Below are 17,940 nucleotides of genomic sequence, written 5' to 3' on the forward strand. Positions count from 1 at the left end.
AAAAAAGAAACAAAAGAAAGAAAGAAAAACAAAATGGAGCTTGAACAAAATAATAGCAGTGTTTTGTTTATTCAAAAAAAAGTAATACATCATCATTTCAAACAAATAGCAAATAGGATTATGAGATAAAGTCTTCAAAGTTGATCAGAATACACCCTTTTATATAGTATATAACGCTATCCTTGTGAAAAAGAATATTGTTTACAAAGTTTGCATTGGTACATAGATCAAAAAGTTTATTCCATTTCTGTCGTACGTTTTAACGCCATACCAAGCAGCAAAACCATGGTAACTACGGCTTGGGTGTCAATGCCTGTACAAACGCTATATATAACGGGAGATAACTGTTTTGGGTATGAGTAGTCAGCGAAATCCCGTTTACAGACGAGATCACACTTGCCATGCTAAGAAAATGGCGGATAGACGTCGGAGAAGGCGAAGAGAAGATGGAGGAGAAGATGAAGGCGGGGCAGTTGATGGCCTGAAAGAGGGTTCTACCAAAACTAGAGCTTCTGAATGTGTTAGTTATACTTTTCACGCGAATTACTACCGAAGGAATTGATGTAGATATGTCAGTTTGTTTCGCAGAAGCCAAGTCTCGTCAAACGAAAGTTCAGAATGTTTCGCATTTTTAGAATTCATTCATTCAAAAACTTGTTAATTGTGTTCATTCGGACAGTTGTATACACGCACCGAAAGGTAATTTGCTGTTTGGTATAGGTTTAAAGAATCAGTAGATTGAACTCCGTTCTTACCTTCATAAGCATGCCTCATACGTTGGGGAACGGGCACTGACTTCTTGATGAGCACGTCTTCAAAATGTTAGAAAAGTAGATTTGTTTATAATGGAAAGTTGCATATTTTATACTATGACGTACCGTTTTTACTTGCCACTAAGTTTTCGTTATGATGTGATTAAAGTGGACGTAGACAAGCGTCTTCAAATCTTTGAGTGGCCATTACAACAATTCAGTCATAATTGCATCCCTGTATGGGCATACAAACCATTGCTAGTAAACCTGTGCACATGGTCAGTATTTGTCTCTTTGATGAGTGATTTGCTGAGTATCACGATGCCTGTACAAGCACAAGGCATAATCTAACATGTCAAATGAACTTTTTCCACACACCATCTTTATTATGTGTCATTTCATTCTATCAGGGGCTTTTGTGGTCTACTTACATTAGTCATAAATATACTATTGTTTAAAAAGGCCGTGGTCACATGGGTTTTATGGGTGATCTTATTTGGAAATCCATGCATTTCAAATTTTGCCTACATATGTATGTTCAGTTAAAATACAAATGTTTTGTACGTTTTTGTGTTTTAAGGAAGGCAGGTTACTGAGTTGCCACAGTTGTTGATTGTTTCTTGTTCTTACATGTATAAACATAGTAAGTTTGCTTTAATAGCAAAACTCACCTGTCTCTTGGAATGTTAAGTATCTTTCAGTTTCATTCTGATTGTTTGTTGCATTATTTATTAGATGTTAACTAATGCACTCAAGTCAAGTTGTGAAGACCTCACTATTTAATTTCTCAAATAAGTGTGCATGGAGACTGAAAAGGGTCTTGAACAATGTGTTTATCTTGATCAGGCCAGTTTTGTTATGCTATTTTTTTCTGAACACTGTTCAAAAAGATTCTTTTGTGTATCTTTTTCAGGAAAGTGAAGGTGAAGGCAATGGAGCAGGTAATTATTTGTTTAGACTTAGTATTTTGAAACCTTGTATATATCTAAAAGCCATGGATAATTGAAAGTGATTTTGATTAAAAAACTAAAGACCTTGTCCTTTTTGTAGCATTAATGATTTTTTTATCTTAAATGAACACAAGCTGGGCTTAGACAAATGAACTATATTGTGTACTAGAACTCATAGTAGTATTTTAATTTGTATTACATGTACTGCTGAATGTTACATGAACCTCAAGTCTCAATTTTGGGGGAGGAATTATTTGATTAAATTGAATTTTTATTAACCAATTGCAGATGTGCTTTCTGAAAACGGGAGTACCTCAGAAAAGAAAGGAAAAGAGGTAGGTCATGTGTGTCACAAGAATAGTGGAAATCAGAAACAATACATTCTTTCTCCTCTGTTTATTCTTTTTACATGAACACTTGTCCAGTGATATTTTAGTGCTTATCAATATGTTTTTGTAGTTTTCCAGAGAATTTGCAGAAACTGTATTAGCCAATAATATGGTTATGTTCTGTCATAGTATCAAATATTTGGTGGAATTTGCACTGTTAAAGGTTTTGGCCCATAGATATGGTATCCTCTGTCTATAAAAACATATCTGGGCATCTATATTGGTAACAACTTTACTGAAGGATGAAGAGGATAGTGAAGAAGAGTCTGACTCTTCAGAAGAAACAGATTCGGATTCAGATGATGACGACGATGATGAAGAGGAAGATGATGATGAAGAAGCGTATGATGATGTCATCATAGAGGATGACGGCAGCTGGGTAGAGGAAGAGCGTCAAAGTGGTGATGGAGAGGTATGTGGAAACCTAGTTGTCAAGCAATGCATGTATCATTTAATCAGATCAGGGTCTCTAGACATTACAGCTTTTGAACCAGCATCAGTCTTTGAAGGTCTCAATGAACCATGGTTTGTGTGTAACACGGAGGAATTTAACTTGATGAAAGTGTATTTGACAACCTCACGAATACATGGACAGAGTAGTCAAATATTAACAACTGTGGACAGATGTGTGGAAATGGTTGTTGTGAATCTTGTTCATAATATTCATTTTAATCATCAAAGATATGCTTGATTGATTGTGAAATTCATAGTTATTATAGTTTTCCTCAATCAGTGCTACTACTGAATCCTCCAACTCTATCCTGTTTACAGGAACAGCAAGAGGATGGTAAGAATCTTGACGATGATGAAGACCGGAAGAATCCTGCCTACATCCCTCGAAAGGGGGCTTTCTATGAGCACGATACTCGCATGCATGGAGGTGGGGAGACCCAGCAGAAGGAAGAAGAAGATGATCAAAGGTAAGCAGGAATGAGTACTTCTAGCTGACTTTGATCCCTTAGACTTTAATCCTGAAAATATTTGTTTCTGAAATTACATAATTCCTGACTTTCAACTCTCTCCATCTCATTTGTTGCGATGCATTTATTTCAGACCAAAGAAGAAGTTATGGAAGGATGAGGAAAAATGGCTGCATGATCGTTATCGGGATGACCAGCAAGCACCAAAGTCTCGAGAAGAGCTTATAGCTATCTATGGTTATGATATTCGTGCTTATGATAAGCCACCTGACAGTGCTCCTAAACGAGGAATGGGAAAGAGAGGGTATGAGTTCTTGTTTTATTCATGGCAGGTCTGCTAGTTTGACAGTTTGTTTTAATTATTCATACTGACTACAACCATACCATCTAGCATACCAAAACACTTCATTCAACCAACAGGAAACAGGCTTCCAGATTGTATGGGTGAAAGGGGATGAGTTGCATGTCTTTGTTTTGTCAGGATTCAGTGGTGCAGATAAAGATCACATATTCCCTTGGATTATGTTCCTTGGCTTGACACTACCTGGGAGCATGGGTTTTACAAGAGTAAGAAATGTCTAGATCTTGCATTACTTTTCACTTCTTCCCGTACCAAAGTGACATGCCATGATAAACATAAAAAATTTCTCAAAGATGGTATAAACCTCATTCATTTATTCATTCATTTACTCTCTCAGTCTCACTCACTCACTCTCACTCACTGTTTCTAGTAAAAGTTCAGTTTTTAGACATAAAATACCCCTGGTTTATGGAAAGAGAGTTCTATTTGCACACACAAGATGACGCTTAGCTTCCAGCATGTGTCTTTCTTCTATATGTTATTTAGAAATTAGAACAATTAGCACACAATGAGTGTATTTATTCTATTTTGATTAGAGGCCGACGAGGACAGAGGAGACTTGGGGACTTTGTCCCAAGTCAGCGAATGAAAACGGAGGTAGATAACAGGACCTCATACAGCGATCTTGCTAATGAGAATGATATGCGCTCATCCCGAGAATACAGGACTGAAATCCGAACAGGCCCTGACTACAGAAATCAAGATAATCGCTCTCAGTTTGAAACAAGAGCCAAAAATTACCACAACCAGTCACAAGATTATCGTAATCAAGCCCCAGATGGCAGATCACAGGATTACCGTCTGGAACATCGATCCCAGGATTATAGAAATCAGGACTATGGGAGTAGATCGAGTCAAGATTATAGGGTGTCTCCTGAAAAATCACAGGATTACAGAAACCAAGCGGACTCAAGATCAGGATACAAGGGACATTCTGATTACAACAATCAATACCAATCAGATTATGTACAGAGGAATAATATGGATAATTCTCGGGGAAGGGGGCGTGGCCGTGGAGGAAGAGGCAGGGGCAATAGAGGCAGGTATTCTGACTCCCCAGAAACATCATTTGGTCCAAGTCGGTCACGCCAGTCCACATCACCTAGGGAGTTTACAAACACTACATTGAAAAACCCAGGACAGGATGCAGAGCAAGACCCTCGAGTAGAATCAGAATCTTCTGAAATTAAAGAGAAGTCTCAGAGTCAGGACGTTATCATCTCCAACAAAGAAAATGTTCAAACTATAAGTGTGACAATTACGAACACAACAACGGAGAAGAAATCCTATTCTAAAGATCGCCGCAGTAAAGTTGTGGGTCGAACAAGAGTACAGGACACAGTAGTTAATGCCATTGACCCCATTGTTGGATCTATGGCTATCGAAAACCCTGCAAAGGCCCCTCCAGAGGAGAAAAATGGTCGAGGTATGTGTATATCATATTTCAGCATATCTGAACATTGTAGGTAAGTGGTAAATGTAGAAGTGCTGTGGAGGACATGATATAATTACTAGATGTGAGGTAATGGAAAGACTCGCATACATAACTTACCTGTGTTTCACGTCTTGAGTTCGTATGGTCTATCTATCCCTAATTGTAACTGACCCTTTTTAGCAGCTGCCCAGCAAACTGGTTCCAGTAAAATAGCTGACAAACAGCAGTTCCCCCCACGTCTTCAGAACACTGCAGCTAAACAAGATATGACACAGCAGAGTCGACCTAAACGTTACTCCTCCCAGCGGCAGAGGAACATCCCTGATGTCAACTACACAGATCAGGTGTCTGTAGAAAGTGGAACATATTACAATCCAGGTAACTACTCAAATGTTTCTTGTTCTCTTATTTTATATGCAGAGGTGTTCTTCTATATGAGCATGGTATGACCAATGAGGTATGTTTTATGAGTAAGATCTGTTGAGTAAACAGACTAATAGTGTGGATGCCTTGCACGCTCACCCTCCCTGTGTCCTCTCTCTCCCTGCAGCTGCCCCAGCCTACACTCCACCTATGTACCGCCCTGAGCAGTCTGTTGCACAACCACCACAGCCATCACCTCCACGTCTCCCTCAACCTCAGCCCCAAGACACAGCTGGCTTCCAAACAACAATACTACAGCCTCCCATGGGCTTTCCACTACCAGGTAGGCCATTCTAGCCAGGGAATTGGTTTTCAATTAGAAATGGACAATCCTTGTCATAGATGAGTTCTTCAAACATGTAAAATATTGTTTCATTTGAAATTCCTATTATGTAATCTTTGAACTAATCATACCATTTCATGTGTAAAATGAAATGCTTGCTACCATCACATTCTTTAACATGTGTAATACATTTCAGTGTCCACAGCAGGTCTGCCAAATGTCCCCCCACGATTGTATGCCCCAGGCCCTGCCCCAGCTGTCACAATGACTGCACCTTCTGGCATCATACAGCCACAGTTCCTGGGGACAGGTGTTCCTGGAGTGCCACAGGTTGTGTATGGGGCTCCCCCAGGACCGTATCCAATGACAGTTGGATTTCCATCACCACCGCCTCCCCCTCCACAGCAGGTAGAACGTTAAAAGGATCTAACACAGTTTTGATTTTGGTCTATTAAGTATTATAGTCTTTTCTGATACAAATTCATCAGTATTATGCTGCTGACAATAGAATGTCAAAATAAAAGACCAAATAATATGTGTATGAATAGTTTTTACTTAATCTTCTCTTCAAGCTTCACCTGTCAGAAAGTGTGATGATCAGAAGAAACTATCAGTATTTATTTTTCTTCATATAGGGTGCGGCTGCCACGGCTCCTCCTAGCAACACAGGGCAGGAATTGTTCAGAGGTGGCACCACTTACTATGCCCCAGAGTTGCAGCAGCCAAGTCCTAACAGATCACCGCAGAAGAGACCTAAGGCTGCCATACCTATAGTAAACCCTATTGTAAGTAACATATATAATTGTCCCTAATATGTATTCAGCCTTTCGAGTTCTTGAATTCTTCAAACATCTTTCAGATTAATCCATGTAAGGTTATAGTAGGTACATATTTACGATGTCTTCATGGTCTAGTTGTGATACCATGGCACAGACCACATAACCAAGTATTTCTCCTTTGAGGACATTCCGATATTTTACATGAGTAAATGATTTTACATCACAGGAGCACAAGAAGAATGGAAGGACTACATATGAGAGGGGAGAGTTGTCTCGGGCTGGTCATCCAGTTGTTGGTGCTGAAATGGACAGGGGAGGGGAGACAAATTTATCTCCTGTTCCTGACAGTAGTGATGGTGATGGAGACCCTGGCCTGACAGCATACTCTCAACGGGCCGAATTACCTCCGTATGAGAGTGCTACATACAAAGCCTCACAAGAACACAGTGCTAGCAATAACGAACAGACTGATTCATTTGTGCAATCAACTGACATTAACATCAGTGATGCAAATACTGAACCAGATCAGAATATGATTTCTTCTGAACAGTTACCCAAAACTACTGAAGACTCGCCTAGAATCATGTTCAGTCATCCTACTGACACTGAAGCCAGTGAAGTTAGTCAACATGTGGTAGCGACTAAAAATGAACCTAGAATATCAGAGGACAAACTTACAGCAATTGCTCACTCTCATGATCATATATTGGAAAGTAGTTCCATTGTTTCAAAAAGTGTACCAAACGTAGCAGTAGAAATAACAAGAGACTTGGAACATGTGTCATTGAATGAAACTGACACTTCAAACCCTGCACAGAGCACTGATGTTAAAGATGACGAGAGGAGAAAACCTCAAGTGCAAGAATTTTGTGTGAGAAAAGATTTTGAGGTTGCAGATATAAAGCCATCGGTTTCAGAGATTGATTCTGCGGTGGATGCAGGTGGTGACTCATCTCAGTATGGAGGCTCAAAGATGCAGATGAAAATTGAGATGGAAGAAGGTTCATCAGGGGCAGATGTCACAGTTCCAGCCACTGCTGTTGAAGCCAGCAATTGAAGTGAATGATCATCTCTGGTCCCACAGTTGAATGTTCTACGTGGTTTTTCAAGCTTTTGTTGCATTTACTGAGAAGCATTTTTGATGTTGTTTTGTCTGTACCAAAAGGATTTTAAGTGTACTTTAAGTGTTATTAAACATTCTTTGTGATGGTTTTATGAATTCTAACACATAAGTTGATTTTGGTCGCAGACTTTCCTTTTGACTTTGAGTATGATGCAGCTCAGTATTTTTCATTGTCCAAGAGCATGACAAGAATTCTGAATTTAAGGTATGTTTAGTTGTGTGAGAGGCATATCTATGCTTAATGTCCTTGTTTGGCTTTGCCTTAATGATGTGGAGAGAAATGGCAGTTTCATCAAGTGTATTTGATTCTGTCAGAAAATGTCTTGACTTTATTATAACAATTAACTCTGAAGAGATAACAGAAATTTTCCAATGGAATTTTGCCAACACCATGATTCCTTAAATTAGTGTATACCCATTCTGTAGTGGTATATCCCTTGCATCGTTGGCCGCCAAGTCTTCTGGAGTTAGATTAAATGACAGGATAGTAGATGTAGCCATCCATTCGTAATGTGTGCGTGCGAGTCCGCGTGCATGCATGCGTGCGAGCGAGTGAGCGCGAGAGAGATTGGAACACGTTGAAATGAGAGGTCCTCCCTCCTCCAATTTTAGTATTGGGGAAATTACCATTTCCCACTTTACAGGCACATACTAAAATAATTAATACAATTGGGGTGAAGGAATTGCATGTAGTGCAATGCTGAACTAGTTTGCAGCAGATGTTTGGATTGGTTGATTATTTCACGTCCATGTTAAGTGATGGAGCTCAGGATGTCAGAAGCCATTACATAAAATGAGTATTGATCATGATAGAATGGGATATCAGTACCCTCGCTAACTGATTCAAACTGACCCTGACATCCTGCTACAATACTGTGATGCATTTTCATTTAGTCATAAGAGGTAATGTGAAAGGTTAAGATTAATTTCTTTGTTTTATTTTGTTTTATGAATTGCCTAATAAGCATGCAGATGTGTTAAGATATTAATATAAGTTGTATTATAATTATCTTGTGTGGATGACTCTACGTAATATTTAAAAGGCTCATTGATGATAAAATAAAGGAAAGTTACTTGGGTCTTGATCATTTTATGATATCTATATTCACATAGAGAGATTCAATTTTTTTAAAAGCCACTTATTACAGGGTAACTTGTAACTTGTCCTGAGACATTTTCCACTTGCACTGATTTTTATGACATATTCATGATGGTGTAAACATGAAAGAACAAATCAACATGGAATTTTATGTTAACATTTAGTGTACTGTTTATTGGAAGCAATAAGTAGCAAAGAAAGACAACTCTGCTTTCTTATCAATATTAGTGTGAAATTCGACAGCTATATTTTGAGCAGATATGAAATGAAATCCAAGTTTATTTGCAGATTGAAACTGGAAGCAGAAATTATCAAGTAGCCCACGGACAAGTAAGATATTATTATTTGATTCCCCGAAATGATTACTTGTCCTGGGCGTTAGGCGATGGGATTTTTTAACCCCTAGGTTTGCTTCTACTGCTAGACGAAGTAGGAATAAATATTACATGGAATATCATTTGCCATGCATTACATTTAAATTACAAAATAGAGTGAAGAGAATCTATTGTTGTAAGTATTATGTTATCCTTAGAAATTGATATTTCAATCACAGTTTAATATGAGGATTTTGAAGCTTAAGAAAGAGTTAAGTGGAGAAACTTTATAAAGGAACTATTTTTTCATGTGTAATATCAGCCTTTGTTGTTCTGTCAGAGAAGTCAGTTGTGACACATCTTTATTGACCCCTGGATACATATCCTGAAGTAATACAAGTGAATATTATGTTAGAAATTTTGCATAAAGGCAGTATACCAAGGCAGTATATGTTGTTTCTTTGGAATATGCCATTTTTGTTATGAGACTTACTTCAAACATTGGTCTTCCATGTGTTTGTTTTGTTTCCTTACAGAAAGTATGTAATATTGAAAATGCATGTCTTGCGATAATATATAAGGGTACTTTTGGTCCAGGTTTCATGAGACATTGGGGTTTAGTGTTCATACAGTCTGATGAACTGATCACTTTGAACAGTGATTTTCCAAATTTGTTTGTGAAATTATTGACATATTACATTGTTGTATGCATTTGGTTTAGTTCCTATCAGTAATTGATGACATGAGTTTTGAAGATAGTTTTACCTTGTGTCTTGATCATGTTGAAAATTGAAATAGCATTGCTTTGAAAAGCATATCCTTCTAGCAGTTGTACCAACTCTTGATAACAAGTGTATGGTGCACTATATGAAAATATTTTTATTTCCTGGATAAACTATGAATTATTGTGTTTATTGTCATGATAAGTTTCATATTTTGTTAAAGAAATCTTTCTTAGGTTGTGAAAACATATCTTAAACGTAAAACATATTTTCTCAAGCACTAATCTTGTAGCAGTTCAGAAAATGTAATATTTTTTTATGATATGCTGAACAACAAAAGAAACATAAATATGGGGCGGGGAGAGGGAGTTTTTTCATTGAAGCCATAAACGTGAACAGTTGCTTTTATGGGATTTCATTTTTTCAGAACTTGCATTTCTTTTGCTGTTCAGTATACCTTTGACATTAATGATGTATGTACATTACGATCAGTTATTTAATTACATTACTAAGTGTTGCTACTGTGAATCTGTCAGGCTTATGTATTTGTGTACATGCCACATTACCCTGTCAGGAGTAAGTGTTCTATTGGCATCTAGATGCACCTTAATAATGTGTACACTAATAAGCAGGGCAGTGTTATTTGTCTATAACTGTGCACATGGTGTGTAATATGTATGTTTCAAGGTGCGAAGCATGCTTGTTTAGCGTTTGAATAAATACATCAAATAAGTTGCTGTAAATAAAAAAGGTTTTCAAAATTTTGTTTTCCGATTTTGTTGAATGTTAATGTTGAATGTTATTGCTATGCTAACCACAATTATGAGCACTTTCCTCATCCTCTGCTGAAGATATGATTATTCGCCAACTATTTAGGGCACAGGACTGTTTCATTAGAAAGGACACTTGTATCATCAGGTTGTACCCTACTTATATCACTCCAGGTATGAGCTGGTTTGATGTGTAGTTCTGAAACGACCGATAAGTATGATGATATCGTTTTGATGTTATCAGTGGACAAGATACCAATGCTGCAGAGTGGATCAGGTTTTTACGCCATGCAGAAATGTTGGTCCAGTATTCAGCATTGGAAGAGAGGCACAAAAGTAGTTGTCTGTTATTTCACACACCAGTCATGATCAGTATCCACATGACCACAGATTAATTCCAGGCTGATGCTGATTCTGATGGTGCAACAGGTAGTCATCAGATGAGAGTGTTCTCTGGGCGTCTAGATGACTTCCACATGAAAACAATATGTGTGATGCGCTTTTTCTACTGTAATGTGTAATGTCCGCAAATGGCAGAGTAAACGGTCAGATCAAGAATCAGGTCCACTGCTGTGCGTCATTAATTGGCACTGCTTATATTGCAGGGGCACCTGCTGTGTCAAACATCTCTCTCTCTCTCTCTCTCTCTCTCTCTCTCTGCCTGTCTATCTGTCTATCTGTCTATCTATCTATCTATCTATCTATCTATGCTCCGACTAACGAAGCCATTATTAAAGAAACATCACCTGTATCCAGAGATGCTCAAAACTATCGCCCAGTGTCAAATTTAACGTAGATCTAGTAGCAGATCACGATTCAGAGAACAACTGCTCCGAAATGAATCTTTTGAGCCCCTTGTAATAGACAAACAGAGAAAGTCACGGCACGGAAACGTCACTTTTGCACGTAATTCAAGGATCTTCTTCAGGTTATGGAGCAGCTTCTTATGTCCTACTTCACCTGTCCGCAGCATCCGATACGGTGAACCATGCCTTTCGTTTTACTCTTGAACACAGATGTGGATTCACTGACAATGCTCTGAGTGGATGACACCATTCCTATGAGAAAGATATCGAGAAGTTTCTGTCGATTTTTTCACACTTCACTGAAGGTAAGCTCAAATACCGTGTACCCAGGAGTCGTTTTCTGACCGTTGCTCTTTACGATATACTCCCATGGGTGACAGCCAGTTCACACAGAATTGTTTTCCTGTTGCGTCAGCAGCATGGAGGGCTGAAAACTAGTTAATGTTGATGATAACTGAACTCGTGATTGTGTGCCAGTAATCAACTGCATATAAACTGACTATTCAAAATCGTCATCGCCGACAAGCACCATCACTCCCAGCTCAGATGCGAGAAATCTTGCTGTGTACTTTGACTCGACTCTCATCCTCGATAAGCACATTAAACAGGTCTGCAAACGGGCCTATGCAAATATCAGGGAAATATTTCACTTGTCTGAAAATATACCAGTACGGCTGGTCATGCAGATCCTAGTTATCTCATAGCTTGGCTACTGTAATACCTTTCTATACTAAACAAAAATAAAAACTTGACACTCGTTTCAACATTTTGGAAAATGGATTTGAAATAACGATTGTATTCAATTCTCATGTCATTAAAGATGCTATAGGATCCAGATCATGTTTGTCATGGAATCGGTTGCACCGGAAATGCGACAACAATGTCCATGATCAAAAACTGTGAGTCACAACTAAATGAAATCATGTCAATATCGGACGTGTCCTCCATGGGCGTTCACAACTGCGATACAACGTCTCCTCATGGATTGGATGATGCGTCTGAACACAACTTGGGGAATGCGCCGCCATATTTGTACCAACATGGCACCAAGCTCTTGCAAGTTGTGTGGAAGGTTCCTTACTTGACGGAGCCGCCTGCCTAACACATCCCACACATGCTGTATGGGATGAGGTCGGGAGATCTTGAGGGCCACTCAATGATATTGATGCTAGCGTTCCTGAGGAAATTCGTTGTTAAATTGGCCGTATCATGTCTGGCGTTGTCCTGTTGGAAAGTTAGACCTGGGCCATGAGCTGCCACGAATGGCTCTGTAACGAGCACCTTATCTCTGTAAGCTGCCGCATTAAGGTTCCGCTGGATGACAATGAGTCGGGATCGAGCATGACCGTTGATATCACCCCAAACCATAAGGCTACATCCCCCAAATCGATCCACTTCCTGCACGCAACACTGGGCATTGCGTTCTCCTCGTCTTCTCCAAACTCTAATCCTTCCATCATCAAAGGTTAATGTGAACCTTGATTCATCACTAAACACAACCCTTTTCCAATCTCCCTGGGTCCATCTCAGGTACCGTCGTGCCCAGAGAAGACGTTATCGTCGATGGAAACGGGCTAGAATTGGTCCACGATATGGTCGCCGTGCATGCAGACGAGCAGAGCGCAGGCGATTTCGAATGGTTTGAGCAGTCACTCGACCTCCACTGACCAGTAGAATGAATGTGTGACGTAATGCCTTTGACAATGCATTTAACCATAATCACAATAAGAACTCTTTCAAAAGTTTCAAAACACTTTGAAAAGTAATGAGTGTCAAGTTTTTATTTTTGCTGAGTTTTACATGAATTACCAAAACAAACAAGCGGATAAAAAACACACCGAACTAGCAAAATATACGAACATGTCACTCCGCTCTTAAAGTCCCTACATTCTGCATCCCAAGCTGCATTTTCGGGCTCTAGTCCCCGAAAAGCTATCTCAAAGTTAATCATGGATAGTTTAACTATTATCAATCCGATCACTTTCACTATGACATTTGTGTATTGTTAAAGGATTTAGATTGTTTTTCACATATTTGTGCTTTTGAAAATAATCAAAATGGCCGCCATTTTAGCCGCCATCTTGAATTGTCGTGTGTTGCCTTCTCGGTAGTTAAATTTACATAACAATTAACACCGAATGTGTCCATGTACATCCAATGTTGATACTTTTGATGTTTTTTATACCTGTCTCTTTTAGAGTGGTGGCTTGGGCACAAAACAAGTAATTTTGTATGGTCACGCCGTGGTAATACAAAAATAATGTTTTACAGTTTATTCTTTGAGACAGAGGATTTTAGCGATTAGCCGACTTTTCATGAAAATGTCAGGTGGTGATATATTTATTATTATTCGTGTAACTAGAATCACTTGGTTTTGTTTCCTCTTTACTTCTAGAGTGACAGCATGTTATATGGAATTGTTTCATATTACCCAGAATTCAAAATGGCCGCCAAGATGGCATCTTTGTAGTTTTACTTCTTATACATAGCATGTAAACAAATAATTCATTTGATGTCAAATGTTTTATACAGTATCGAAAAAGAACAAAAATTTCAATGGTATGGTTTAAGCATCATTTGCCTAAAATAGTTGATGAAATAACATCATCCAAAGTGTTAGAAAACTCTGCTTCAAGGCCTATAACTGCGTCTAAACCCTGGCTGTACAAGGTCGGGAAAGCAGGCGTACAACTGCCCCCTATAATTTTTTTACAGGTTACTTTTTATGCATAAACGTATTTATATAACACTATTAATGTTGATAGTGCTCCCTTAATTGAGAAATGGTAACTTCGGCCCTGTTGTAGCTATTCAGAGTGGTCTGTCATATAAATTAACTCTTAATCACTTTTGATACATTCAGAAGCTTACAAGTAACTCTCCACTTCACTTTCTTTCTTTCATATCATATGTTACATCATGTCAGAATTGAAGTCATGTACAAGCCAAAGCTGTTCAGGCAACAATCACCTGCCATACAAAAAGGCATGTGTCTGTGCACAATAAAACAGTTCGTCTGCATTGACAAAGATATCTCTGCTGGCATGCTGAGCCTTTGCAGTTACTCGACATCATTTCAACCAATCCACACGTAGCAGTATCTCTAACACCAGAAAAGGGATAAGCTGACCATGACAAATGCTCCAACCATGGTCAACTGGTGAACGAATATGATTATGCAGATACTGTTTCCAAACATGCACGTGGTAGTTTACTTGCTCGATGTGATATTCTAGACTGTTGGATGTTGGTGGGAGCTTTTCATTTAATGTCTTGTCTCATCTACAGACATCACTGGATTGTTTGGTACATACATTGACCTAAAATTCTGTGCGATGTGATCTGGTAATGTTGATAGGCTTTTGTATTGTAAGTTCTAGTTTGTAGATGTTATAATACACCGGTGTACTGATGTATTGTTTTAATGTTGGACTTGTTTCTTGGTTGGCAGTGTTTAGCAGTGTGTGGAAGTGTATGGCAAAAACAAGCACTCATACACGGCGGACACATCCGATTTCCATGAACAAAAACAGATCTCGAGTTCACAACTTTCAAAACAACAAAACAAACAACAAGTGGACAAGCTGTGCGCATTACGTGTTTTATTGTCTTCATTCCCAACATGGAACAGTACAAAATCCTCGACCACAAAGGCCAACATTGTTGCCGCAGAAAGTGTGTCTAAATTGACCTTGTTCAAATTTGAGATCTGAACAAGGTCAAAGGTAACTGAAGCCCGACACGTAAAACCAGAGACAAAAAACTTTTTTGAGAAAAAAAACTCTGGAACCGTTTTCCCTCAACGTATGCAACGCTACCTATTCTACTGGAGGGTTTACAGTAGTAGACCCGCATAGTACAGTGTCACAAAATCACTGTGGCCCTTCCGAAGAATCCTTGATCCACTTTTATCCATGGAATGTCTTCTTGGCAGTCGTCCTGCCTCTGGGGGACTTCAGGGTCCATTTCCGCCCCCAGGACGATGGCATCCACGCTCCTGAAAATTAACATATTTCATATCATTGGTACTGTGTGTATTAATGCACGATATATGCCTCCATTTAACAATCTCAAACACGAAACCCAAGTTGTGACATGTCATTGTAAACAAGGATGCATTTTAAGTTTTTTAAAAGATCGTTGGGAAAAACACAGTTGCTTCCGTGGGTGATGGTTCTACTAATAAAGGTAAATAGTATTCTACATCATTTATACTTCCCACACATATTAAGTGTTGCTTTTACACCGCTTTTAGCGATATATCAGCTATATCACGGCGAGAAACAACAAATATATGCGATTCTTCAAAGGCATTTAGAAGTTGGCATAGTAATACATGACAGTTTTATGAATAGAAACTTCTTGGGTTTATTTTCACGACGTTTCGGGGCTTATCCTAGCCTCCTCATCAGGTTGAGCTGAACTGTTCATTCGAAACGTCGTGGAAATAAACCCAAGAAGTTGCTATCCATAAAACTGTCATGTATAACAAATATATGCATGACATATCATTCCCATTGGGAAATCGAATAAGGGTTGTTTGGAGTGTCATGAGCGAACGTTTTAACCATTTGGTTATTTGACCATCCCCATAGATTTAAATGCAAAACAAATATGTTGGGACGTGAAAACAAAATTTAATCTAAATTTTAAACTCAAATATTGAAATACTTTACCAGTAGGTGCCCAAGCAGTCGGTCAGTACACTGACTCTCAAAGTGACCAGCCGGGACTTGCTTTGCCTCGCGCTACCTATTGAAGGACGGAATGGTGGGTTAACACTAAGTTATGCCATCTATAGATAACATCGTACAGGGCATGCACGAAGGGGGCCCTATCTACACTAACCCCTAATCTACCAGTCAAGTGCAGTCAGCATTGGGTCTACTAGGGGTGCTGAAAAGACTGGGGCCACAGAGTGTGCCAACCCTAAACTAGCTGGGTTGCTGTAACAACCATCCTGACTGTACAGTCAGGCCCTAGCACCGAACCTACTCCATGTACGCTCGGCAGGGGGCTACGCGGAGAGCAGACGCACAATGGAGCCACCATGAGACAAAAGCTCATCCCATCGGACCCACGGAAAGTCAGTGTACTAAAGTCCAGGTGGAAGGGTTTAGAGTGACACAACACCAAATCCAGAGTGTGCCAGGGTTCCTGCGTCTGAAAGAAATGAGTCATGCATAAGCATCAGTAATCACATTTCTCGCGGATGTAGATTGGTTTAACAACATCGAGTAAGTGTGGTTTTATGCCACTTTGGCAATATTGCAATGACGGGCCTCAGAAGTGGACGTCAGACACTGCGTTTAAGTGAGGAGTCGAACACTGGCACTGAACATGGCGTGCCAACATTTGAACAACGAGGCTACACTACCACTCCGTTTACATGCAGAAACCAGTATCAACCTTTCCGATCTGTACCGAAATGGCCGTATACTATGAGAGAATACGTGTGCACTGTATATTAAACAAGCATTCATGAAGACGCATACTATCTTCGAAACTGATTTGGAAACACCTGCCTGTATGGTCCTCTGTCGCCCTTCCGAAGAATGCTTGAAGTCGTCCTACCTCTACAGAATCTCAAGACTTTCTGTCCCCACGACGAATATTTCACATTATTGTGAGTCGGCGCTCAGACACCAAGCGGGCTTCAGTCGCTCGCTTGGTGTGCAGCTGGAAACGACAAAGGGCAAACCGGCCACCTTACGCAACCTAATCCCAGTCGTCGAACCCGAAACAAAGGATTAAAATTTGTGAAAACACCTCAATCACAAGTGTTTGCACAGAGACCTGTTTTCTGATTTAGCGTGAGCTAAGTACGACCAGGTAATATTCTTTATTGAAACAAAACGAAACTAAAATTTCTTTCATTAATTACAGATTTATTTATACAAGACAATATAATTAAAGCTAATACAATACAGGTATGACGCATTGTAAATTTAAAATTACAAGTTAAACCCAAAGTGACATAGGTGTAGGGATCATTCAATACAAATGAATTAAAACAAACTGTCGTCCGTGGGTGGGAACGTTGTAAATTGTGATGTGCTTATCACTGCTCATCACATTCGTGATTCACTCGTGTTATTCTGTGATTACAGTCTGTTTGCCGTGAAAATGTACCGATGAATGTCTGTATGAACAAAAAAGAAAATCGAATAAAGTGAAATTAAGATTGCAAATTCTTATAATTTTACCTTGCCAACTGAACATTTAATTCTCAGAATTTTATTCAGCTTAGGGTGAAAGTTGTTTAACAAACGATCATAATTTCAAATAACGTTCTTTGTTTGTATTACAAGGATGTTTCCACATTAAATAAAACGTCGATAAGAAGTTGTGTTGGTCTAAGTTAACGCTCATCACGTACCGCACGCGCTCCTGTTTCACTGTTCTAACTGCTGCGCTTACCCCTTTGCAATACAAACCAGTAATGACGATTTGAATCTATGATCGTTTGTTAAACAACTTTTATCCTAAGTTGAATAAAATTCTTACACTTAAATTTTCAGTTGGCAAGATAAAATTACGTTGATTCGAAATATTAATTTCACTATGTCTGGTTTACCATTTGTTTAAAATGAGAAATCATCTCAACATCGGACACCACCATACATGTACACGAGACACCGCCACAACATCCACCAATGCACGGGACACCACCACCACATGCACCACACCACAGCCACCCCGACAACATGGCACGCAACACAGCCACCACTAATTACGACACAGCTACATCCACACTACACCAATGGAACACCCAAACCACATCTATCACTGTATGCATGTCATCATCAAGATA

At 39.2% G+C, this 17,940-nt stretch overlaps 1 protein-coding gene across 1 annotated transcript; it reads left to right on the plus strand.

The window, feature by feature from the left end:
- Window positions 1–386: 386 nt before the first annotated feature.
- LOC137299143 (protein CASC3-like) lies at window positions 387–10,314 on the plus strand. The gene is made up of 12 exons (XM_067831688.1): window positions 387–520; window positions 1,666–1,693; window positions 1,991–2,037; window positions 2,333–2,503; window positions 2,863–3,011; window positions 3,145–3,315; window positions 3,909–4,798; window positions 4,988–5,185; window positions 5,358–5,513; window positions 5,710–5,921; window positions 6,149–6,298; window positions 6,519–10,314. Exons 1-12 carry the CDS (start codon window positions 413–415, stop codon window positions 7,347–7,349), a joined length of 3,111 nt encoding a protein of 1,036 aa, XP_067687789.1. The 5' UTR covers window positions 387–412; the 3' UTR covers window positions 7,350–10,314.
- The last annotated feature ends 7,626 nt before the right edge of the window (window positions 10,315–17,940 follow it).

The sequence above is a fragment of the Haliotis asinina genome, chromosome 10, assembly GCF_037392515.1.
Source record: "Haliotis asinina isolate JCU_RB_2024 chromosome 10, JCU_Hal_asi_v2, whole genome shotgun sequence".
NCBI classification, from domain to species: domain Eukaryota; kingdom Metazoa; phylum Mollusca; class Gastropoda; order Lepetellida; family Haliotidae; genus Haliotis; species Haliotis asinina.

Excerpts from the sequence above, each read along its gene's own strand:
- LOC137299143 (XM_067831688.1), top strand. The coding sequence starts at position 413 with ATGGCGGATAGACGTCGGAGAAGGCGAAGAGAAGATGGAGGAGAAGAT. Across the intron at positions 4,799-4,987 it reads AGAGGAGAAAAATGGTCGAG|CAGCTGCCCAGCAAACTGGT; the intron begins GTATGTGTATAT and ends GACCCTTTTTAG. Across the intron at positions 5,922-6,148 it reads CGCCTCCCCCTCCACAGCAG|GGTGCGGCTGCCACGGCTCC; the intron begins GTAGAACGTTAA and ends TTCTTCATATAG.